The sequence below is a fragment of the Cygnus olor genome, chromosome 14 (genome assembly GCF_009769625.2).
Source record: "Cygnus olor isolate bCygOlo1 chromosome 14, bCygOlo1.pri.v2, whole genome shotgun sequence".
NCBI lineage: Eukaryota > Metazoa > Chordata > Aves > Anseriformes > Anatidae > Cygnus > Cygnus olor.
In genome coordinates this window covers 2,184,908-2,210,983 of record NC_049182.1, presented here as the reverse complement: position 1 = coordinate 2,210,983, position 26,076 = coordinate 2,184,908, and the positions used below count along the sequence as shown (strand labels likewise).

Here is a 26,076-nt window from a genome sequence, read left to right as displayed (position 1 = left end):
CAACGCCAAGCAGACGGAGACCAGACTCACCGAGATGTAACTGCTGGCATCCACGTTGTCCGTGATGGTCTGGCGCTCGCCCCTCTGGTTGATCTTCCTAAACCTTCGACGGGACTGCCTGAGCGGGACTTCTCTTTGCAGGATGTTTTCCTCATTGTCTTTGGAGTTCTCCACCTGAAACACACGTTCAGGCTCCTGGTTAAACATCCAGTTCTTCCATAGCACTGAGAGCCGATGGAGTCGTAGCAAGCTCATGAGGAAGGAACTAACATAAGTTCGGAACAGTTAAACTTTTCTCAAGAAAACGACTGCAGACACTTTGAAGAACCAGCGCTGCATGTCTCAGAGCGACGTTATTACAATGAGCCGGAGGCCACAGTTTCCTTCCAGGAAACAGTTTAAAAAAAAAAAAGTACACGTATCCTCTGAACAATGTCACTCACCAGCAGAAACTCGTGTGCACCCACACATATTATACAACCTGAGTTATACACATTGCTTATTTCAAGGATGTCTTCAACACAGAAGTTAAATCGTTTGCATATTTACAATCTGCTTAAAGCCACTGACTGCCATTCTATTTTTATTGGTATTTTTTCCAAACGTAACTTATTTTTAGTACCAATCACAGATAAAAAACTTAAAACATTCGAAGTGTTTGTTGTTTTTTGTGTGGTTTTGTTGTCGTTGTTTTGGAAATAGCCCTCGGTCCTAGTTTCCCTATGCCATTCTCATTTCTAATCATTTCCAACAGATTATGAAGAATTAACTGGATCTTCATTTATATCTTGATGATAAATTTTATTTGCGACTCAACATTAAGAATAAGCTAAATTTATCTTCTTAGTAAAAGCCAACTTTTTATCTTTAAGATAAAAAGCCAGCTTTTTATCTTACTAGTTACGATTCCTTTTTTCTATAAAAAGCAGTTCCATCCCTCCTCATTTCCTTCTGATGTTTTGGAAAAATACATCCTAGCAGGAAACAGAACAGACATGCATGCAAATAGGCTGCAGCGAGGCAAGAAGCTCCTCTACAATACAGTCACTCTGTAGACGTTTCTACTGGCTTAAATGATTTTTTCTTTTTTTTCTTTTTTAAACGTGCTTTCCTGAGCCTAAGACTTAGCATTGGAAAAGCAGAAGAACCTTCATGTTGGCTTATGCAGCCCTCCCTTTGCACACTTGTGTAAGTCAGCTCAATTAAAATTCAAAAGGTATAAAGGAACGAAAATTAGAAATAACTAACAGGTAGTAAGAAACTGAAAATATCTGAACCATTCACCAAAGCAACATCACATCTACTTTCCAGGTTGCTTTTTCCAAACAGCCAGGTCTACGTAAGGTCAAAGGAAGGTGCAACTGACAGGGCTTACTTTGTGGGTTATTTTTAATTCCAGAGAAAAATATACACTAACAACATAATATAAAGATACACTGTTTTTAAAAAAACAAAACACCTAGCCTCACACCACATTTTATCAAAAAGCAAAAAAAGTGAAAAAAAGCAAGGCATACAGGCAGACAACACAACTTTACACAGGCCTTCTAGCATCTTCAAAAAAAGTGTTATGACTGTGGGTACTGCAGCCCTTCCTCATGCAGCAGAAAACACTGATTTCTAGTCAGCAATACCATTGCTCAAATTACGCAGAAGGCTTCCCAAAGTAATGAAGTTTGGTTTCCTACAGTTACTCTATTAAGTAACCAAAATCATGTTGATTTTGTTCTGAATTTTTTATGTGCTACAGGAACTCCTTCAATAAACACATTACTTCCCTTTTCTTCTGGGTTCAGTCTTCCAGGATCATGCAGACTACAGCAAGTCCTCCTCCAGCACAGCACACTGACCTGGGCAGCGGAGGCTTCCCGAAGCTGCAGGACAACGACCAGCCCAACACTGCGGACCTTGATTATATTAAAGCCCCAAACTAAGTATTTTTAAGACTAAAGTGAACACTTACTGCAAGATGAAGCTATTTTTCTTCCATAGTTATAACTGAAAGCTAAGAAGCGAACATAAATGCGTGATTTGTTAGCATAAGGGCAAAACAACCAACTGCCAGTGGAAACTCAGAACTGAGACCACCTGCTTCCTTCGGTTAATACCACGGCTGTAACCGACAAAAGCAAAACAAAAATCAGAGCACCAGGAAAGACCTTTACACCACATAGCTTCCAATTTAGTACCACCAGCAAAATCAGCATTTTGAGCCCAGCCAGCCACCAGACTGTTTATGCTCGTGATCCATAGGCATGCACACAGCTGGTGCTGGTCTGCTGCACATTAGCAGCACTGGCAGCAGGCAGTGCAGGGCAGGGTTCCCGTTTGCTGTGCGTCACTCGGCCCTGCCTTCACCTGCTTAAAACCAAAAAATTCTGCTGGTAGAGTTCACATTCAACTTCCTCACACTGCCCTGAGAAGGGTGACGACTCCTACGGAAGAGTTCTGCATCTCTGCGGATGCTGCACGCTGGGGCCCCAGCACTGGAGCTGAGGGACACGGGAGCATGAAGGACCAGGGCACCAATGCTGCTGGTGGCTGCTGCCCTAGCACACTTCTGGGTATTATTTCATTTCCAACACGTAATAAAGAATCTGGAACAGCTTGCTAACTGGCTAGTTTCTAATCAGTGGTGTTGTTTCATTATCCTTGAATTCTGGCAGCTGCAGGATGCTTCCACGCAAACAGCTTCACCCACAATGCATGCTGCCATGAAAAAAAAAATAGAAAAACAAATTGAGGAGGATCGCGTGACTATCCTCAACTTCACTCCGCAGTTGGTGCTAGCACTGAAATAATTTCACCTCCAAATATCACGCTGCTCTTCTGAAATCTTACATTTGAATCTAAAGAAGGAAATGAAGACACCAAGGAACTGTTGTTCCACAGAAGGAAGACTTCAGTGACTTCAGTACATGGAAATATGCTGCAATTCTGGGCCATTTTCTTAAGTGATAAATGGCCCTATTATTAATTCAATAGATTGTTCAGCCTCCAAAATATGAGCTACAATGCCTATTCACACACTATCTGTTATCCTCATTAACTTAAGATGACCACATTTTATGGCCTTTAAAATGGGTCAGTTCCCAAAGGATTCCCATTTCAACTGATTTACATTCTAGAAAGAAAGAAAAGGAAAAATCAGTCAGCAGCAAAAGCTGAGAAGGGTGTTCTTTAGGTAGGTTAAACCACTGATGCTTTTGCTTGAAGATAAATATTTGTTATGCAACATACAATTTGAGGTGCAATGCATATTAAAAAGGAAAAACTCCTGGCAAAATATAAAGAATTAAGAGAAAGTAGTAAGAATTAATCAGGGAAATGAAACTCAAGTGCACTTTCTGTCGGTGCAGACCATTAGCAAGGTGCGTGCCACCACGCTGATGCTCTTTTCTCACCCCACTGGAAGGCCTACATAGAAAAATGAAAGTTATTAGTACCTTTAGCTAGATTTACCTATAAAATATGAATGACTAGAGACTTCCAGTTCACTGATTTTCCTACAGAAAAATGTGCCGGGTTCCAGAAAAGAATTTAAGGTACTTTCAAGCGTCTCTATGCTCTCACTGGAATTTAGCTACAGTTACAGAAAATTCAAGAAAGAGTTTTGAGAGAGGACAGTTGTCCAGGTTGTGCATTTCTCTCCAGGAACAACTGGCAGGGTTTGGCAATGCTGACATGGACAACGCCAGCTTCTCCATGACCGTGACAGGGCACTCCTGTGAAAAACCTCATCGCAGTTTTAGATCCCCGAGCTACACACATAAAACTCTCCAATTTCTTCATTAAAATACTTTAATAAGTTCATTTTCTTTCCAGTAGTATGCTCTACGCAGAAGCTACTCTTTCATGTACATCTTCATGTTTGTTTGTATTTTGTTTTTTCCTCTGTTGGTTGGGTTTTTGCTCGTATTTTTTGTTGTGTTTTTTCTCTTTAAATACAACAATAGCAATAACATACATTTTGCCCATGGAAAATATTTCATGTAAACCGGCAGCTCCACTTGCAGCGGGTGGGTGAGTCACCGGGCAGCCCTGGGAGCAGCGACATACTTTCCATGCTGCAGACTCCCCACTTCAAACAGCGCCTGCACCACAGTCTACGGGATTTTCGCAGGAAGCAGCACACCAGCTCGATTAACGTCTGGAGCGCCAGTTCTGTAAGCAAAGAGTTGTGCAACTCATTTGTTAGTGAAATTAGTCTGAGCTGTTGATTTGTTTAGAAACAGGCCAAATTCCTCGGTTGGCTGCCCCAGCCTGAAGGGCCACAGACACGCAGGGTTCCCAGGGGACAGGCGAGCAGCACCAAGGCATGGGGCTATGCTCACCAGCGGCAGTGGACATCCGTGTGCTCAGCACACCAAGTCCTCAGCAGCTGCTCTTATCAGGCAAGAAAGCAAAGAGGCAGCAAGGAACCCAAATTCCCAGGGCGTTCATGTAGCACGGCTGCACAGACCGCATCCACGCGGTTCTGTGGCACCCCTCAAGGCATAAGTTGGTCCCAGACCGGACTGGGTAATTTCAATAAGCAAGTGACAATTTCACTTCAGAAGACTGAAAGAGGCTACTTGCACTCTCACCTGTGCTTACTTCGCGAGGTGGCAGGCTGCAGCTTACAACTGTCTGCAGCAAAGAACATTACTGATGCTATCAAAGCCTTTGAGCAGAATCAGACTGACACTGTGCAGAGAGAAAGGCACAGAGGGCACCAAGAGCTCTCCGTACAGGACGTCTGTGACGTCCACGGCTTTAAGTATACTGTGAGAACTGAATTTCTCATAGAAGCTGAATATTGACATACTCAGTGAGTAACACATCAACAAATATTAGTTTTAATGTCATCATACCCAGACATAAGGGAGCTAAATCAGTAGCAGCCTGAAGATCTCAGCCTGCTTACAGACACGCAGCCCCTCGGTACAACAGGCATTTTTGTTCCAGCTCTGGTAGCAGCATCTCAAACTCAAAGCTGAAGGAGACCTTCCTGTGTCCCAGCCACACTGCTAGGGTACAACGTGGGTCTGAACCACGGAAAAGCAATCCTAACATTCCCTCTGCCAACAGTGTGCATACATCGACCCGAGAGCTGAATCTGTAAGTACGTATGAACTTGGCAGTGTGTGTAAGGATTCTGGAGTAGCAAAAAGCAAGCTGGATGCAGAAAAGGTTGATGACAACTAAGCTGAAAGCCTTCTCCTCCAAGCTTGGCTAAGCACTCCTACATTCCTTCTCCTCTTACCCAAAAGACTTCACACTGCGTGGAACTGCAAAGCTGGGACTAAGAGTGCTTTTCCTACCAGACACTGTACTGCTGGCCTGGCCAGTAAAAAGCAATGAAACGGGGGCGGAGTGGGGATAGAAATAAAATATTCAGGATAGAGTATTGTTGCCTGATTCAGGAATGCTCAAGTCAGACATAACTGGTAAGCTTTTGGAACTCAATTAAACATAATCTTAGGAAGAATGACACAATCATCACCATCATTTAGCCATCTAGATTAAATGTACATAGCTATTGCTGTTACGATAGCAGCCCTAGGTATAATTGAAATCAAGGCAATTTTACTGCAATTTTTTAGAATACTTTACAATAAGCTTCCTGCTATAAGACACAGAAAGAATTTGCTGAAACCAGCAATAGATTTAAATACATTTGAAAAATTTGCCTTACCACAATCATTTCTGAAGGCTCCAGTATGATACATTCGCATCCTCGTTTTCCTCCAGACTGCTTGCCAAAACTACAGAGGGATGGAAAAAAAGAAAAGGAATGAGACAAAATGAGACAAACAGCCTATTTTACCTTTTCATTATAAAATGAATTGGCAATGGTGCACCTTATGCTACCCTTCAAAATTTGAAAAAATGATGAAATTATTGTATGAAAAATTCTAACAATATAGTACCATTACATATTTTTTAATTTACTCAGTACCTCTCATCGCAGCCTGTTATGTAAGCCTAAATATAAAGAACATTCTTTCATAAGATCATTATTACTGGAGATACACGAAACCACTCACCATGCATTTCAGTGTTGACAGGAACACATTAGTAAATGTTAATTAAGCATTAAACAGGCCTTGTAAAAACAAATATATATAAAACTGAAGAACTCAGAAGTACATAGCATCTTTAATCAGAGTTCCCTCAATTGCACATCCCCCTCTTCATCCTCGCAGCAAACAACAGGCCAGAGCCTCTGCCCAAATCCGAGCCTCAACCTGTGACCTCCGCACTCATGTTGCTTCTTGAACCACCGTGATGGGTGCTATTTGAGAAATACAGAAAAGCATAAATGCCACAATGTGATGGACAATGTAATACAGCAACTCAGGAGAGAGGCTAAAAGCAATGCAATGTGCTTCAGCTGATCACTCCAAAAAGTTGCTACCATCAGGACACCTGAAGACCGTCACGCAGTGCCCCTGCCACAAGACTACAACCACACAGCGGGTGTCCCTCAATCTTGCCTGTAAAAGAGACATTTGATTGAAAACAGAAGCCAAGAAACTGCTTTGGCTACCAGAGGTGGCTTCAGGAGAATCAGCTCTGGAGAAGGCACGATGCCGGCAGACACGGGGGTGCTGGAACCAGCAGCAAAAGGAGCTGATACCAGCTGGATGCTGCTGGGCTGGTACTGGGGGCACTGACCAAAAGCCTCTTAACTCACATAATTTGTGGCTGTAATAGCATCTGGCGTCACGTACTCAGCCAGTTTGTCTTCATTACAGAGCTATCAGCTCGAGCTAGGTATGCTTGACCTACCCCACACAGCCTTGCAAAAATGAAAGCTATCCCATACAGACTTCAAGTTAGAAAAAAATACTTGATTAACATCATCCCAATCGGATTAGCAGTTCTCTAGTTAGAGCTGCTGTGTTAGGAACTCAGGCTGTCAACAGCAATCAACATTTAACACTTATCAGAAGAAATGACTGAAGAATAAGTTAACTTGAAGTAAAGATTAATGTTTGAATTAAAACAAGGCTAAAACAAATCCGGAGACAAATCCTAACAAGCGGATCAGCTCCATCAGTTTTTACTAAGGTTACATTTGGAAAGTTCATCTGAAACTTCAGCCACATAAAGCATTCGAGTTACACAGCCATCGGTACAGAAAATATCCCCTGAAACACTATCACTGAGCAGAAAACTTAAAAGACTTACACTTCTAAGCTTTACATTACGGGATCATACAAAAACTTTTCTAGGTTGCATGCATTTTCAGGAAAGGAAGTTAAGCCGTGGAACTAAACTGCGAAGTCGTTCAAGCGAAGCTTCACGTTATTCCAGCAAATAAATTATCAGTATAATCCTAACAGCTGTCAGGACAGAGCGCTGCAATTAGCAGGAGCACAGCAGTTTAAGCTGTCAAGTTTTGATTTTATTAATGGTCTACTGAAAAAAAAAATCCCTAAATGAAATGACTGCTATGAAGTCATAAATGACAACTGGAATTTTCTTGCCCCTTGCTGCAGAAGGCCAGAGGAACACAAGTTCCACATTGAAACTTGGTATGTGCTGCGTGTCTATAGCAAGCAGCTGGGAGGGGAATTTTTCATGACTTCATTCTTGCTTTTCCTACACAGACATGATACAAGCATGACAGTTTCTGAATAGTTGCAGTAGATCAAAACTCATATTATTTATCCACAAAAAAAAAAGTGAAAACAACCTTCCGCGAGTATCATTTGCATTAAAAAAAGTTACAGCTCTAGTTCTACTTCATACAATAGAAAATTTGAGACAGCAGTCCTCCAAACAAAAATCTGAGAAGGATTGCATGCAACCAGAAGATTTGATTTCTGTATTTTTAATAATTATCAGTTTTATCACAAAACTGATTGCTACTTTTTTCACATTCCCAGTAGTTAGGGCTGTTTTCCACTGAATATTCTTCAAGCAAAGCATTTTTGTTGTATACAAAACACTTCATCAGAATACTAGAGGTTTGGGAAGGGTTGCAGTTTATTTTACATAAACACATCCATGAAATTCAGGTACTGTCAAATTCCCCTCTGTTTCTGTTGCATCATTTGTTAACTAAGTAATGAGGGTACACAGAAACGATATAGGAAAAAGAACACTGCTCAGATCAAAGGTCAAGCTCTTGGCACTATCATTTCTGGTCCATCAAGCACTTTACAACAACTGGACACTCAGAAAAGGATTATGTTCCAAAGACAAAACCCACCCTTCTAATCCTAAAGAACAAACTACTCATATTTACAAGTCAATAGGTCAAGTTTAATTACTTCCAAGTGCGCATCATGTGACGTTTTATTGATTGCACCACAATGCAGCTCTCAGCAAGAGGAGGCATGGCGATGGTTTTTCCTCAGCCATAATCACCATGTTTTAAAAATACCAATTTTTAACACTCTCTGTAATGAACATAACCAACGTGTTTTGGAAACATGGATTTTAACTTTCTAAATTACTTATTCCATATCTTGACTAGTATGAAAGCGATGTCAGCAAGCCTCTTAATTGATAGAGAAGCTATTTCACTAATCTGCCAATTTTAAACAACGCTCAAGAATAATGTTCATTCCTACTTGTCTTATGTAATTACACAGCAAAATGCGTAGAATAAACAGAAACTAAGCCCTGACTAACACAAACACTCCAAGTGGAAGAAAACATGAAACCAATGGAAATCAAGCTTTCCTTACAATACAGTAAATACCTATGTCAAAGCACATACACCAAAGGTAAAACTATTAAAACTTTTAATGGCCTGATTATTAAAATTTTTAATAAAATAATAAATTATTAAAAAATATATTTTAAAAATATTTAACCAAACGTATTTTTATGGATTCTTAAATTTAAACATTATTCTATAGCTTCCCACTGTCAGAAGCCCAAAAAGTTGGTCGTATAAGTTACATCACAGTTTTTATTTATAATCTTACTGTATGCTCCCGTCACTTAATATTCATCTATTACATCTGCATCGTTAATTCTCAGACACTCACTCACTGGCTTGCAACACGGTCATAGGAAAAACGTCTTCCACATATCAAAGGCAGCTTTGTTTATGCCTGATTTGTGTGCGCCTCATTAACAAGAAACCTTGTTTTCCTCCTGATTCACTGCTATTCATAATTAAAAATGCTTAAGCAATGGCATCACAGGAGAAAGGAATGCAAGTTAAACTGGCAGGGTATCGTGCATCAACCACTAATGGGCGTTCAGGCCATGGGATCAGACCGGAGCTACCAAAACATACGAGCCCAGCACACCACATAACACGGCTCTTAGCATCAGCTGTTTCACCCCGTTCAGCTGTCCCTTCTCCACTGCATGACTTGCTAATACAGATAATAATACAGATAAAGCCACCCGTGACTAAAGCTCAACTCTACAATCCTAAACCTGCAAGCACTTGAGCATCTGCTCAGCTTTACTGCGGTAAGGGGACTGACCAGAACTGCTCACTGGACAGAGCCTTTGCTACTGCAGAACGCTGATTTTCAGTCTCGTGCCCACTCCCAGGAGCACTGGCATTTTAACACAACCTAACAATTCACAACAAGGACACTTCAAAGCTTCCTTAAGGCACAAGAGCTGTTATAACGTGCCTTGCTTTAACACTGCAACCTACTCAAAAACCCTACAAAATGACGTATTTTGAATATAACAAAGTATTTCTTTAAATAGGTTGTACAAAAATACTTAAGTTTTCTAAGCACAAATGTCGAAAAACGTTTAATATCCAGCTGTTAAGTGACCTGAGTATTTGGTGCTGAAACATCTGGAATTTCAAGACTTACAAGTTTTAGGAGCAGTAACCACATTTAACTTGAAAATTGCTCCACTTCAGTACACTGGAGTTATTCATTACTGATGGTTTTTCATTATGCAATGCTCAAAATACAGCAGACACTTTAAAGGTAAAAACACAGCCTGTCCTGACGGGTTTTCAGCCTACAAACACAGATGGAGATTGAGACTGAATGCCGTATTATTTGTTTGAACACTAATTAGCAGGCATCTCCAGATTTAAAGTATTCGGCTGCATCCTGAAACAATGTTTTCAGATCTTTCCCATATCAAAGCCTTCAATATAGAGATGTCAGGCACTTGAGAATTTGTTCTGTATCGTCCAGGAACTAGAAAATCCTAAATTATCCTGGCTGTTTGAGTTGATATTAATACTGCATGTAATTATTGGTGATTGTCAATAAAGTTACCTGCAGCAACAAACACTCTGTGCTGTACTAGGTGTAGGACTGGGCTAGGACACTGATACACTAGTGCAGAGCTATGCCAAGAACCGTGTTTGTAAGTGTCTGCAGATATTTTGTTTTTATGAATATTCTCCTCTCAAACTGCCTGTCAAACAGCTTTTGGGAACATAGCGAGAAGACAAATTGTACTTTTTGCCACTGCGAAGAGAACCCAGCGACCTCACGCATCAAGTCATCTCGCTCTGCAACCTGGCTGGGTTTCTGCAATGCACAAACATTTCTCACCGAGTACATGCTTTGGCCCGGAAGAGACGAGTCGCATAAGAAAAGGAAGCGTTGTCTGGGTTGGTTTTTTTGTTTGTTTTTTAATATGTAGAAATAGAAGTGCTTTTTCACAAGTCAGAGCTCATTCTTGATTTGAAAAGCATTTCATTTTTCCTCTCCTCAGAGTGCCTCTATGCAAAGCAGCTGTTCCAGCCGACATCCAGGGCAGCTCCTGCAAGGTAGCTGCTGCTCAGCCCCAAGGCAAATCCCCCATCACCTTCCTCAGCTACAGCTGCGTGTCCTACACAATGCACTGCAAATGGCGTGGACCAACCATTTGTATCATTGAACCCCAATTTAAATACTCTCACGCAGTAATTTTAAGCTTAATTTCCTTGTCATTGGCCAGGAAATAATAAAAGAGGGGAGAGCCTGCCTAGCCTCAAGGTACGCAATAGCAGAGCTGGAGTGTTTGCACGGGGGAGGCAGAATCCTCCCGTCTCATCCTGCGGTCGTGGTGTCAGACACCAGCCCTCACGGGAATTACTGTTCTTTCGGGGCATCTGCAGGGAAGGCTTACTCTCCCTCGGTGGTTCTCAGGTCGACTGCCACCCGCGAGGCTGTGCTACAGCTGAGGCTCACTGCAGGCAGGGCAGTACTGGGCAGGGATCCCATCAGCGCTCTGCAGCAGCGAGCTGTCAGCACTGCCCCTTGGTTTCCAACCAAGGAACAGCCCCAAATGCCCTCGGTTTGCAAAATTAAGTAGATGGGGAAAGAAGTTAGAGTAGCATGGCTCAGAAGTTACATTAAAGAAACAGACTTCTTATTGTCTGCACTCTTTCCAAAGGGGGAAAAAGAAAAATGAAGCAACATATAGGGATTGAAATCCTTCACTTTTAATGGACAATTCAGAATGGGTAATAGATGAGCTAAAGTCAATAAAGGGTTAACACAAGTGTGTTTTCCTCATTTGTGTTACTGCTTTTTAAATTGGCAAATGTAGGTGCAGGGTTTTCAGAGATACCATATGCTGTGCAAGTCCTGAGCATTTCAAAGTAACTTAATTATAAAAATATTACAATACTTAACTTCATCAGAAAATGGTCTAAAGGAAACCTGAAACCACAAGATGTGTGGCTGAATGCAAAATACCGATTTCAATTAATGCTCAGTCATCAAAAAGCATTTCTGCATTAGCTGTCAACAATAGCAACATTTAGCAGGTTTCTCTCTTAAGCTTGATGGAAGTTTTAATTGGGAATGATTTTGGAGGCTGTAGAACACACTACGCGATATGCAGGCTGCGAGCTCAAGATGTCTGTCCTAATTACCTTGTACTCTGAACATGATGATGCTTTGAGGCAGCCAGTATCTTACCTACCACTTTCTGTGAAGCTGTGCAACTATCCCAGGCCATGTGACTAGATAGCCTTGATAAAAATATGTTTTGGATATTAAAATGTTGCACATTGCCCTTTGCTTCCACTTTCACATCTCTTGGTATTTAAAAGTTTGGGTATTAAATAAAATAAAATAAAATAAAAACATTTCTGTGGTGCAATTATCATCTCCAGCACTGTGAAACCTCCATAGAGCACCGGCTGGAAGAAACTACAAATAAAACAAAAGGAAGCAACTGGAGTGGGGGACAAGACAATGGGATCATTTAGTCGTTGACAAGTCTGAACGCAGTCCATCTTCACTACATACTTTTGTGACTTTCACAGAAGATTATTCAATGCCAGAAGAAATGCACCATGTACTCTCCTTGCTTTGTAACGAGAGCAGCGCCTCCAGTAAGAGGCACGTGCTTCAGAGAGCAGGACACGCGTCCCCAGCCCCTCACCTACAGCCACAGACAGAGCATGGACACAGCAGGCACACCCTGAGCAGGAAGCCTAGAAGGAAGGACCGGTGGCAGAAAAATGCCAAAATATGTTTCCTTGTCAGAAGCTGGCAACACAGGAGCTCTGAGCTTCTCACTTTTTCACTGAAAGGCACAAATACTAGTAACACAGGTTTTACAAGTAAAACTGATGGGCGTTAGATGATACATTTGAGGTATAATACATTTGAAAGCAAAGTTACAATCCTCAAAAGTTAAGATTTCTAAAAAGCAAGAAACGTAAGATGTGCAAGTTGCAAGTCCTTAATCCTCTATTCCTATTCACCAGCACTGATGGTCCTGTAAAAGCACAGAATTTTCTGTGCTGCTGGTACTGTCACATAAAGAGTCTGAAAAACTTTATTCTGCAACTCGCAGTGACTGTTTATTATGAGATTGTTATCCGCAAATATTAACTTCATAAAAAAATAAGCTAAAATAATTTCAACCCAAGCCACTATTCATAAGGCAAAACCCGAGTTCCTCTTTCATTATGACATTTTCTCTTGATTCAAGCATTTGTGCCTTCTAATTTTACCCCAGAAGAAAAAAAGCAATGGCTTGTCGAGTCCCTGGCACATCCACAGCTCCCGGGAAGACGCCATGCCACGAGCAGAGCACGAGCGTGCCCCAGCCCTGGTCTCAGCTCCGCTGGGTGACTTCCAGGCAGCTCCGAGTTTCTCAGATGCTGCTGACACCTCCCTGCTGGCTGCAGGGAGCCCAGCGCAGCCAGCCAGCCCTCTCCTGAGCCCTTTATTCTCTGCCTGTGGCCCGCTTGCTCCAAACGCCAGCTACCTCATCTCCTTAAAAATCAGTCTGCTTCAACCTCCTTTTCCCCTGCTAGGCATCCTTGAACAATCATCTTTCCAAAACAATCCCTTTTATAATTAATTAGATTTGGGAAGAAAAAAAAAAAACAACACTTTTTTTTAACCAACAAACGCACTACCTGAATTTAGGACAATAACACTGATTTACTCCACTTGTGAGGTTTCAGAAAGGCTGTTCACAAATTTCTTGGAAAGGCTGGGAAAAGAGAAGTGTTTGTTTTCAGTAACATCTTGAATGTTTCAAGACTTTGTCTTTTTCTCTTCAAGGTTCAATTCTCACAGCTGTAGGAGGCTGTCATCCACATAATTGGCTTCAAAAGTTCCTCCAGGTCCTTGATACATTTCCTATGGCTAATCTTGCTGTGAGTAATCTCCTTCAAATATCCTGCTCAAATGAATTATCTTGATTAACAAGCAAGGTTAACACAAAAACTCTAGCTTGCTGACATGATTTTCCTTGCACAGAACCCCCCACTCCCGTTCTTTTGTTCTGGCCATCGTTCTCACGTTAGAAGCATATTCTTTTCCTGCTGTACCACACCTATTGACAAACCCGTTCTCCAGGCACTAGGGTAATCAAGGCTGTGTCATCTTTTTACCTGGTATTAATGATTGATCTGCTTCTTATCTAAAAATAAATAACTTACAGAGCTTCTCTTATCATCATTATCAGTGTCAAAATAATTACCAGATTTTATCCTACCCGCATGCAGGTCTTAGTCCTCCAATTTTCAAGCCAATTTCTGAATTACGACTTGCACAATAATTCTTCCAAGTTGAACAGAAAGCCTTTCTCAAGTGCATGTCCCTCCTCATTCAAGAGCCTACAGCGAGTCGATAAAGCAGTGGCTGCCCACCTTCTTATGCCTCACCTGGGCTGTGCCTCGTGCAGGTTTGAATCTACATATCTTACCTTTTAAAGATCTGTAGAAGAACAGGAAGGTTTTTCTGAGCTCTGTTGACTCAGAAATAACCGAATGTTAAAAAAATGGATGAAGCCAGGCATGGAAAAACAGGGGAGCTTAACCAGTGTGTTAGCTAGGTTAAGCTAACAGTGGTCTACTGAAATCTCCTCCCATCCGCCAAGGAAACTGCTGGGCAGATGGCAGAACAGGGACAAGTGTAGTAGGAAGGTACCAGGAAATGATCAGTCACCCCCTTCCAGTCCTACTGCTGGAGACCACAAGTGTCTCACTGATAACCAACTCTACCAGCAGTTTCTCAAATAATTATTAAATAAAAGTTACCAAGCAGTTAATCGACAGTACAACCCTGATTTTGAAGAACGATAACCCAATAAAACAGACGAAAACAATAACTGTTAGAAAAAGGGGCCTTTAAACCCCCTGTTCCCAGGAAATTCGATGCCTTTAACTGACACACACCAGTATCTTGTTTCTTAAGGCTTATGAAAAATTGCTCCAACATTCCGAGCAAAAGAACCCTGAAACGTACAGGAGTTCCTTAAACATGAAGTTTGTCAAATGCTCCAGAGGAAAAATAAAATTGAAATTGCCGTGCCAATGTTACAAACATAATTGGAAGGGAAGGAAGTTACGAACTACAGACAAGGATTGAGTTTCAAACTAGAATCCACTTGCTAACTATTATCTGTTACAGAAAGTGCCTCTGCCTACCCAGTTCCTCCAGACTGAGAATTATTCAAACCAGGCTCGTGACCTTTTCAAAGCCCTAGGCAGTCTCCATAAAGCCTAAATTCTCATCGCTGGTATTTATAACCTGCCTCACGTTAAGAGCTCTATTTCGGTCCTCACCCATTTTCCCCAGGGATGTCTCAAAGCCATCATCAGTCTCCTGCATCACTTCAGTGCAGATGACACCCGTCTCTAACCTCTCTCGCCTTTGCTCACGTGTTGACACATTTATACCACACTCAACAAATCCAATAGCCGGGCTTTAGCTGATGCCTGTGTCTGAGCTGGAAGCCACGCAGGAAGCCTACCAAAAATGCCCTGGCTGGAAGGATGCCTCCGCCCCCCTCAGCAGCCTCAGAACACTTCAAGCGTGATTTTGTTTTTGACTCCCTACGCTTGCGATCACTTTACTGTTGTAGGAAGAATAAAAAAAACACAGATAAATCAGTATCCTAAACAAATTTCTCTTCCATACAGTTTATGTCACTAAGATCAGACAGGTATGTAGCATGACATGCTCCTTAGGCATGAAGAGCACAGCATCGAGTTCTTTATCCAAAGATTGTTTGAATAGACAAATGTTCTTCATATTATTTTTTAAAGCCATATTTTTCCCTTTTCCATTAGGGTAAATAACATTGCCAGAGGTGGTTAAACATTATTTTCTAGAAATCAATGCACAGAGCAATACTAAAATACAGAAAGAGATCTGGGGCAAGAGGGGGGAAGACCACAAATCAGCTCCACTACAATCAATTCAGGTAATTTAATTATTCTTACTATGTTATCAAATTTGAATTTAAAAAAAAATCAATAATAATAAAAAAAAAAACTATTTCAAAGATGCTTTACACCTAATGATACGCTGCAGGTCATTTCCACTCACCTTTCTGCTCTCACTGCTAAGCAAAAGTTAAAAATAATAGAAACAAACAAGCAAAAAAAGTTACTTTTGTTTCCTATAATACCCAAGGGGATGAGAATGAAGGCAATGCTGTGTTTTCTTACAGACGCATATTTAAGCTTCCTTTCAGAATGATTTGGTTGGGGACAAGGAATAATGCATAAGTGTTACTTTAAATGTAATTACACAGTGCTAATTACAGTTATGAAAAGAACACTCAAATTATCCAAGGCACTGTTTCATATGAAAATAACCCATAAAGGATTGGTGACTGCAGCTCCCTCAACTACAAAAGAGTAATTTGAGGTATTTAGACCAGGAAAAGTAACCAAACTTTATCACATTGTTACATGGCACCATAAATAAAAATTAAATAAAGAATCATTAAGTTATAAGTTGAAGTTGGACAGTGCAAGTACGTAATTTAGCAAAGCAGAAAGCAAGTTGTGCTCTTCCTTCCCCTATTTTCGTGTCCAAGCAGCACTTCCCCTTCCCCATCTGTGTTCCGGGCCCCAGGGAGGGACAAGGGGGACTGGGACTGGTTTGCTGGTGGCAAGACCAGAGCCAAAAACATTGGGGGAAACAAAAAGGTTTGGTTTCAGCATCCTTTTGCCCACCTTGACTCTTCACTAGTTAACTATAATTTTAGCTTATCTAATTGTACACGTCTGCATTTCTACTCCAAACCTTTAGCATACCAAAGCTCCATTTTTCCCCCCGCTGCGCTCTGTTTCTGCGGGGCTGGAGCAGGAGATGAGAGCACGCCAGCGAACACACCAGCGGACATGGCTGCAGATGGAGCTGCCCAGTGCCCGCAGGAGATGGAGCCCACCACAGAACCACCGCCCCGGAGGGAAAGCCTCTCTCTTGTCTGATGGAGGTAGCAACACTTTTTATTAATCTCATGAAAAAGTGCCCAAATTGGGTACCAAGATAAGTCAACTTAAAAAAAACAACACACTCCTGCCTTGCCTAGAAGTGCAGCTTGAATGCAAATAAGCAACATGCAGCTTTGAGATACAGCGAAGTAAAAATTCTGAGTGAGGTACAAGGTTAAGCAGAGCATCACAGTGCAGCAAAGTCCAGCTCAAGACAAAAACCACGCTTCAGTTAAAGCACGCCACAACTCTCGTTGTGCTTCAGCTGTAAGATGCAGTCAGATTTCTGTCATATGCTCTCTGGAGCCAACACCACTGGCCTCTATTTTCTTGCTTCATACAAAAAAATCACATATGTCATTAAAAACAATCTCAAAGCAGGGGCAGAAGCTGTGTGATCTGCAGTGGTGTTTTTCAGACAAGGAACTCTGAGTAACTCCTGCTGTGTGCCTGTTTTGTATAAAGGGCCCCCAAGTTAAAAACCCTAATACAAATTCTCTCAAACCAAAAAATCCAGCCTAGCAAGACTTAAAAGTCATCAAGTGCAGCACTGCATGCAGGAAAAGTGGAAGGGAATTTAAATGAAATTAGCAGAACGCTTTTTTCCACTATTCAACTTTAGAAAAAAAAATTGAAAAAAAATTTAAATGGAAAATGTTACAGTAACATGAACATTCAATTAAAATAAGATCTTGGATTACTTTAAACAATAATAATAAACAACGTTATATACCTGCAAGGTGGTAAAAACATGGAGTCCTTCATGAGCACAGAACCGGAAAGCAGTATATACCAGCATCTTGCAATAGTTTCTGAGCTGTAAGAAAAGGTACCAAAACTCAGTGACATCTACTTTCTCTTTAAAGCAACTCAACAATAGATTACCAAAAATGTTACTGTAGTAAAGTAAGTATCGGCCACCTTGCAAATTTAGGTACGTGGACCAGAAACTTAAGAAATTTGACGGAACACTACCAGGAATTAATTTTTATTTTCTAAACAGATCTACATCCAGAATATTTCTTATGCCTTACAGTTAGATTTCTAAGTGATATAACTGTCAATTTTTAGCAAAACAAAACTGTTAAATTTTAGTGAGAACACTTAGTTACACTGAAGGTGTACATAGAAGTACAAACACAGGAATATTTTCATTCCATGGGAAAGTTGATTAGCATGTCACCACGGACAGTTACTTTAAATCAACCTGTCAGGCCGTGTGGATAAAGCACAAGACTCATACATTTGGCTCCTGCTTTGCTCTCCTCCACCTCCACACTTGCATTGTGTGCCCACACAGCGTGGCCTCCCGCTGCATCCCTCGGTCCTAGATGGGGGACAGGGGACTTACCAACCCTCGCACCCCACAGCCGCGAGCTGCAGACCCACACAGATGCTGCTGTGCTTTACTGCAGGGGATTTTGTCTCTTCGTGGGGCGCTGCACCGACGCTTCCCAGCTACAGCCTCATGCCACCTTTATTTACAGCATGCAACTCTGCACCTACACCACGACCTGGTGCTGGGAAGGGTTTTGTGGCACACACACCCATCATGAGAACCAGTACGTGGCATCTCTTTAACTTAGATCAGGTGTGCTGGAGGGCGTGCTTCACACTGGAACTAGGATTAGCTGTGAGTTGTTAAATACACCACAGCCAATGCTAACATGTGAGGAACAAGCGTATTTGACTCCCACCAGGAACCTAAAAAGAAGTTAAAATACTAGTTCTAGTAATTTAAGCTTAAAAAAATAGTTTATTTTTTTTAAAAAAAGTGTTTGAGCTCCATTCTCTGCTACAGGACAATGCTAGCAAGCCACCAGGTTCCCACTCGGCAGCCAGCGCCAGGGGAAGAGTGCCACCTACTGAGCTATCGCCACCACTCCCACCAGCCACCCGAAGCAGCACTGATTGCTTTTTTAATTGATCTGGTGTGGGCACAGACACCCCTCTGCTGCCCATGGAGCTGTGCTGTTAATTCGTGGGCACCTCTCAATCATCAGCGTCCTACTGCCATGACAATCACCTCTTGTCAAAGTTTTTAACTGGCCTGGCCAAGCTTAAGCATTGTAAAGTCTTGCATTTACAATTACTAAGTGATATTAAAACATGTAAAACAGTGGTTTTGCTTACACTTCTGCTGGAGAACTCCCATCAGTGATATGTACTTACCAAAAGAGAACTTGGTTGCCCTTGTACCTCTCGTAGCGGGCACTTGATGACATTATTCTGAGGAAGAAGAAATTTAATTTCAGTTTTAATCCCCAAAGATCATAAGCCATTAACGATCACATTTCAACAGAATCACTTTAAGGCTTTGAGACCTCAAATTCAACTCTTTTTTGTTCTAAACAAAGGATGTGCTTAACCATAAAATTCAAATTATTACGGTGTTCTTCATTACCCAAATAGATAACATACAACTTGTTCTCTAAGTGTTTAAATCACTCCTACGCATTGGAATTACCCATAGCAACAGAACTGAAGGAACTAAAATACTTCCAACGCACTTTTTGTGCTTTGTTGGCCTTCCATTTTTTGTTCTGAGATCATCTGAGTGTCTGCGGCATTAAAAAGCATTTGCAATCCAGTTAACACAGGGTACTTTCTACAAAGTCCTTTGCAGACATATGGCAGTAAGCCCTGCCTTCATTGTTATCAAAGCTAGTTAGTTTGGATTCAATGCCACATCGCTGCAGTGACTTAGCTCAGCAATGGACTCGGATAATGTCCTGCCACCCCGAAGTGCAGGCCGAGGAAAAACCTTGCTCATCTCCACAAAAACTGTCTGCATGCCAGCTGTGTTATGCGATGCTAGCTAGCTCCATTGTACTTTACCTTAGCTGGTGTTCCCTGAAGTGTGAGAGTATGTCCAGTCCATGAAGGAAAGAGTAGATTGTATTTAAGTCCTAAAAAGAAAACAAGGGAAGAAAAAAGAAAAGACATGAGCAACTTCATTCACAGCATCTAATCACTTCTGCGCTACTTTCTAAGGTTCCAAAACATGTTCCACAGCCTTACAAAACAATTCTAGAGAGGAACAAAGCCTGGATCAGTAGCTAGGTTGGGACGTGCACAGGCTTAGAGAACCCTGCTCACACTTAAGCTGCTGAAGCAAAAAGGGCGAAGTTCAGTTGATGCATAAAGAGTTACCCGAAATAGATTTTGAAGCAGGCTTATTAGAAACCTCTCTGAAAATGGTTTATATGAATGGATACTGCAGCAAACGACATATAGCGTAAACCCAACAGCACAGTCCTATTCCTCCAGGATCAAAAATCATTGAAACATTTTAATGACTCTTCTAAATAGGGGAAAAATGGCAATCTTGCTAAGTTACCTTGCTAATAGCAAAGAACACTGGAGAAAACCTAAGCCACGTAGTCTAGATACGATTGATAGTGCAGAGAACTACAGTACCTTCTCAAAATAAGAACATTAGGTGTGGACATGAAATATTTTTCCTATCTGAGACCCAGCTGGTATCCCCCTCACAAACTCTGCTCCATCCTACTGCCTCTAACTAGAAGTCAGTGTTAGAAGTTACTCCAAAATACTCTTCGGCAAAGGCGAAGACAACGTGGAGTTCGATTTGTCCCCCACCTCCTACTATGAAGACTCAGCATCACATCAGAGCCACCCGATAGCAACCATGGAAAAATGCAACTTTTCTGAAGCAACAATATTAAAACTTGCAGATGATTTCACTTTAAAGATTGGACTTTATATAGAAGTGGCAATTAGGAGAAGCAGCTGTTTAAACGTCTCACTACACAGAATTCTCTTTAGTCACAAAAATATCTGTGCTGATGGTGCAGGCCACATGCTAAGAAAAAGCTCACTAGGGCTATTCATCACTTAATTTACTATCCCGAACAGGTGGGCTGTTAGCATTAAATACATGCACAACAAAATCATTATACGCCACGCAGCAGTCTCTCCAGCTTGGCCTCGGAAAACATGCTCTGAATTTTCAAGTACTGCATTTATACAGCGTTTACAAAAGATAAATCAATACGAATGCTAGCCTCAAAGTTTACAATAGATTTACTTTAGAAAAGTTCGTTGGCTTAATAGTCAATGTTTAGAAATATAGCGGATACAGACTGTTATACCAAGGGAAAGGTCAGATGTAATTGCAGGCCATGTAAAACCAATAAAACTGATTTTTTTTTCTAAATGTCATTACCAAACCCATGAAAATTAAACAGAAGGCCTGAATGTTTAATGCCGCATCTATAAAGCATCCGTTTCACACCGCCCAGTCTCGTATTAACCCTCAGCTGTGAGTTACCACATACTTGATTTTTGTAGTGAAACACCCACGAGCACCAGCTCCAAAACAGATCCCCGAAACAGATCCCAAACACAACACTTCTTGGGGTGAGACCCCAAACGCGACCACCAGGGCCTGTGGGCAGCCCCGGGGCCGCTCGAGCCCCTGACAAGCTGTTGAGCAGGAGCCGCACCAACTTCCCCGACAGAAAACGCCCAGCACCGAGCTGTGGAAGAGGTATCCTCTGACCACAGAGCACCCCCGTAGTTAGCAGCATCTTGCTAGTTAAAACCTGAATGCAACAAGAGAAAAACAAATCCCCCTGGCCGGCTCTTCCTCCTCCACCTGGGCCCTGCTCGCCCCGCCAGGGATGCTCCAGCTCCGTCTGGGCCCGGCCACAGGCAGCAGCAGGGTTATGACCAGAATTTTTCGCTCATTCCTACGTGTTGTGTCTACACATGCTTGCCTACATTTCCTTCTGAATAATTTAATTGAGACACAGTTATAATGATGTCTTTTAAATGTGTTACATTAGCAGTCCTATTGTCATGAGTTACACAGCACTGTAAGCGGAATAAAAGCTCGTATTCATGCTTCACAACAAAGCTCAGGCTGCACATACAAAAACTGACCGCATCCTCAAGGATTATTCCTCACACCTCCACAGAGCAAGTTAGTCCAGCACACCCTGGCCGTGGCACAAAGCAGCCTCAGCATAAAGGGATTCCTGCCCAGAAAGCATCCCTCATCTCAGGGACATCCAGTCCATGGCAAAGATGGAAAAAAATAAAATCAGAGCAAGGGATTTTGGAAGAGCCGTCCCCACCATCAGCCCCACTGGGTGCCAGCAGCACCAGACCTGCATGGGAGCACATCTCCCCCAGGTTGTCTCATCTCTGCTCCAGCACAGCGTGCACCCATGCAACGTGCTTTAAATGTCATGCTGACAAAGCTTTGTTCGCCTGTTTGTTTTAAAAAAGATCCTTCACAGACAGCCGGGGGAGTTCTTCCTTCTCCTCCCACACCCCTGCAAAATCTAATGAGGGAGGTTTACCCGCAGCTCAGTTTTTCCAGATAATGTAAAAATTTCACACCAGTCACACATGGGGTGGTTTCCTCCATTGCTCCCATCTCATTTAATTATTTTCATTTCCAACAAAGGGCAACGAAGCTGGTGAAGGCTCTAGAGAACAAGTCTTATGAGAAGCAGCTGAGGGAGCTGGGGTTGTTTAGCCTGGAGAAGAGGAGGCTCAGGGCAGACCTTATCACGCTCTACCATTACCTTAAAGGAAGCTGTAGTGGGGTGGGGATTGGGACCTTCTCCCGAGCACCAAATGATAAGATGTGGGGAAATGGCCTCAAGTTGCAGCATGGGAGGTTTAGGTTGGGCAGTAGGAGATATTTCCTAACTGAAAGGGGTGTGTGGCATTGGAACAGGCGGCCCAGGGAAGCAGCTGGGTCACCATCCCTGGAGGTCTTCCAGAAACGTGTAGATGGAGAACTTAGTAGCATGGTTCAGTGGTGGACTTTAACACTAGGTTAAAGGCTGGAGTGGATGATCTTGGAGGTCTTTTCCAATGTGAAAAATTCTATGGCACTGACAGCACTGGCACAGCATTTGTGAGCCCACGTGCCAGGCAGGGTTTGTACCCTTGCACACCCACCTGGACACTGCCAGCCCAGCTGCACGGCATGCACTGCACACGAGAAGTCCTTAACCACAGCCCCCAGTGCTCCTTTCACCAAATCCATCTTACCAAGCCAAAAATAGGATTAGAAGCGGTTATTTTAAACATCTGATCTACGCTGCGGCACCGGTTACAAACGCCAGACAAACACACAACCACAGTACAAAGGGCAGAGATTATTTCTGCAGGTAGCTATCCGTTATGGAGAGAAAGTGCTATAAAAAGGACGGTACCAAAGTGCAACAATAAACGGGAGGGGAGCAGAACTCAAAGATCTCGCTGAGAAGTTACAGATCCTTTCCGTACAATCTTACATCTTCCTGCCAAAACCCATCTGAAAAGCAATTATTGACAGAAAAAAAAAATTTTCTCCACACACACAAAACTAGGGGCCAAGGTCAAGGTGGTTTTTTTTTTTTATTATTATTTTGTAATCTTTATTTTCAGAGCCTTTATCACCCTGAAACTAAAGCGTGGTATCTGCCTTGACATAGTACAGCCAGACGTACTCCTCAGTGTTCAGCAGACAACTACACCTTGTCCCGTGTATTTCTGCAGGAGCCAGCTCACGTTTTCTGTCCGCCCAACTAAAATTACAGCTCCAGCGAGCCACGGGAAGGTGGGGAGCTGGGCAAAGAGCAGAGGGGAGCAAGCAGCTGCTGTTGGAGACCGACGGGAGCTGGGACGTGGTCGCTGCGTGCACAGCAGCCCCACAGGACTCCTCTTCCTCGCCTCCTGCTCTCAGTGCAGAGCTCAGCAGCTGAGTGCCCTCATTGGGAGCAGGACAGACACCCGCCCGCCGGACAGACGCCAGGCAAAGCCACGAGAAGGCCCGGAGAGCCAGGAAGTGGCGAAACAACTGCTACGTCTGCAGAGCAGAGGGCACGACGTCTTCACACCCATCACGTGCGGTGTTGGGCTGTGTGGGGAACAGCGTGCGTCTAGGCAGGAGGGCAGAAATCAAGGGAGGGCTCTGCCGGGGGCACTGCTATCGCCCGGCTTCCGTCGGCGGCAGCTGTTATCGCCCGACACACGCATCCTCCCAGCACAAAGCTGAGCCGGCCGCTAAGCCAGAGAAAAACGGGGAGATTTCAGCAGCAGCATGATGTTGTGTAGATCAGCCTTCTTTTACAGCAATGTCCTTGTCCCAATGCACTCTGAAGGGAGTGAATATTTGCCCACTTCTCCTTTTCCCTGCCAGACGCCTGCTCACGTAATTACTACAAGACACCACAACTGTAGTGCAAGGAAAAATTTAAGAATCACCAGCAGCATGCATTCAAAACCCACCACATAAGAGCAAACCAGGTAAATATAACAATTACAATTCTGCTTAGCCCAAACCCGCCCCCAGCAAGGAGGGTATCCCTGCCTCTCTGCCACCCGAGCAGTCTGTGTCACTTCCCTGCTTCACCCTTTTCTCTCCCAGTCTTTTCCCTTAAATCCTGGGAGCAGCTTTACGGCACTTGGGATGGAAGATCCAGAGGAATGAGGGTGGTCTCAACTACAGCGTTCTGAACACAAAGTTTTCTGAACAATAAAAAAAAAATCCAGCCAGAGCAACTGCAATTTGCATGAACCCCATTTATTCGCTGTCAGGCAGAAGTAAGGCTTCCAAGACAAACTCTCCTGCAGCGTTAAGAGTGGGCACTTTGGAATGAGAATGAAATTATTGCATCAAAAGTAAACATAAAAATGAAAACCTGATGCTTTAAATGATGTGACCCCAGCCAGGTGTTCTAGTAACACATGATTACATTAAAACACTAAGCAGGAAATCTGTTCTATTTCTAATGAAAACGGAGTAAGTTGTTCCAAAATGACCTCACTGTTGCAAGTTCTGATAAATCTCACGAAGAGCCATCCTCAGCAGTTGCACCGAGCTATCAAGGAGCCAAGGAAGCCATAAATCCCTCCACAACCCCTCCCGCACATTACATGCTTCGTGTCACTTGCAAGGTGACACCGGGACCACGCAGCACTGCCACAGAGCCAGGGCTCAGTGATCCAGTGGATTTCCTCCAGCTCCCACATGCGATGCTTCGATCAGCAAGTCCCAGGCTGCCGGCTCTCACACGCAGACCTGTCCCTCAGCATGGCGCAAAACCCATCCCTCCGTCCCACCGCAGCACGTTCAGTTCCTGCTGCAGGAACGCACGCTTGGCTCACTTGTGGCTCCTGATGCCCGGTCTGGCTGTGCTGACGAGCCACCAGGGCTCCCCGCCCGCACAACAACCTGCTTCTTGAAGCACACGCCATGGCTGACGGGGTGCTGCATCCGTATTTCTGCTGGGGCAAGAAAAGACAGCTGCCAGGATGCTTATTTTATATGCTTCGGAGCAAACAAAAGCATTAGTGTTTTCTGAAGGGGTTACAGATTCATCTGTATCACAGACAACATATTAAAAAAAATTCTGCCTTTGAAAGGACAGATAAACCATCTGGTAGCAGCTGTAAGACGCATTCCACTGATGTTGAAGAGAAGCCCCAGGTACGACAGTTCGGGGGGCAGGAGGCTGCATGGCTGCAAGCTGCCCCAGCCTCCGCGCTGAGCACCAAGTGCCACGGGAAAGGAGGCTGGAAAGAAACTTCAGCAGGATCCGACGTACATTCAGTATCAGGATAAGGATTTTAACACCCTCTGGAACAGCGGCTGAAAGTCTCTATATTAAAATCATTATTTAAAATGCCTACATTTCAGTAAAGCAAACTGAAGTAGTTCTTGGAAAAGGGACAGCAAGCTGCAAACAGCCGGCTCCCCTCCAGCCTGCCGCCTTTACTGGCGTTAGTGATTCAGCAGGCTCCTTACATAGAGGGAATGCAGCTTTTATTGGGAATCCTGTCAGCCTCAATAAAGACTCTGTCACCCGTAGGGGGGCGTAGCAGAAGAGAGGAAATGTTACTCAGCACGGTTTATGGTTTTCATTGCTTCCCTTCCTGTTACTTCACCGAAGGCTGAAATCTGCGCTGTTTCCTTTATCCTCTGTTTAAGGCCAATTGTAAAAATAGTCCTCCCAAATTCTTTCCTGATAATGTAATACTCGAAACAAAAATACAGAAACACGCCGGAGTTGTCCAGCCCATGTTCCATATATTCAGAGATGGCTGTCGCGAACGCACCGACTGCAGCGACGCGGCTCCGGAGCCCTGTGTCGGGCACAATCCCTCCCCGTCCCCATCTGTGGGCTGGATGGAAGGAGATGAGATGACCTGGGAAGACTCTGCCTGCTCAGTGGCACAAACGAACTTGTATTAGAAGTCAAGAGAAGTGCTAAAAACACCAGCTCCAGGGGCCCTTGTTGAGAGCTGCACAGCATACTTAGGATACTTTGAAGGGAGCCGTAACTCTATTTGGCTGGAGGCCTTTTAAAAAATTTAAACACAAACATTGAGGAATTATAAGGGAGAATAGATCGTTTAATCAATAACACGAATGAAAGTGTTACCAGGAGACTTTAACTTAGTGTTTTTACCATAGCGTTTTGCAGAGA

The 26,076-nt window shown here is 43.0% G+C and overlaps 1 protein-coding gene across 7 annotated transcripts in view; it reads right to left on the bottom strand.

The window, feature by feature from the left end:
- RAPGEF6 (Rap guanine nucleotide exchange factor 6) overlaps nt 1-26,076 on the bottom strand; it is a 125,025-nt gene that overhangs the window by 81,713 nt on the left and 17,236 nt on the right. For all 7 annotated transcript variants that reach the window (XM_040573964.1, XM_040573968.1, XM_040573966.1 and 4 more), the window contains exons 2-6: nt 19,460-19,530; nt 18,794-18,850; nt 17,355-17,438; nt 5,678-5,747; nt 31-174 (exon numbers count right to left, since the gene is read on the bottom strand). In XM_040573964.1, coding sequence (XP_040429898.1) covers nt 31-174; nt 5,678-5,747; nt 17,355-17,438; nt 18,794-18,850; nt 19,460-19,530 — 426 coding nt within the window. The remainder of the gene's footprint in view (nt 1-30; nt 175-5,677; nt 5,748-17,354; nt 17,439-18,793; nt 18,851-19,459; nt 19,531-26,076) is intronic.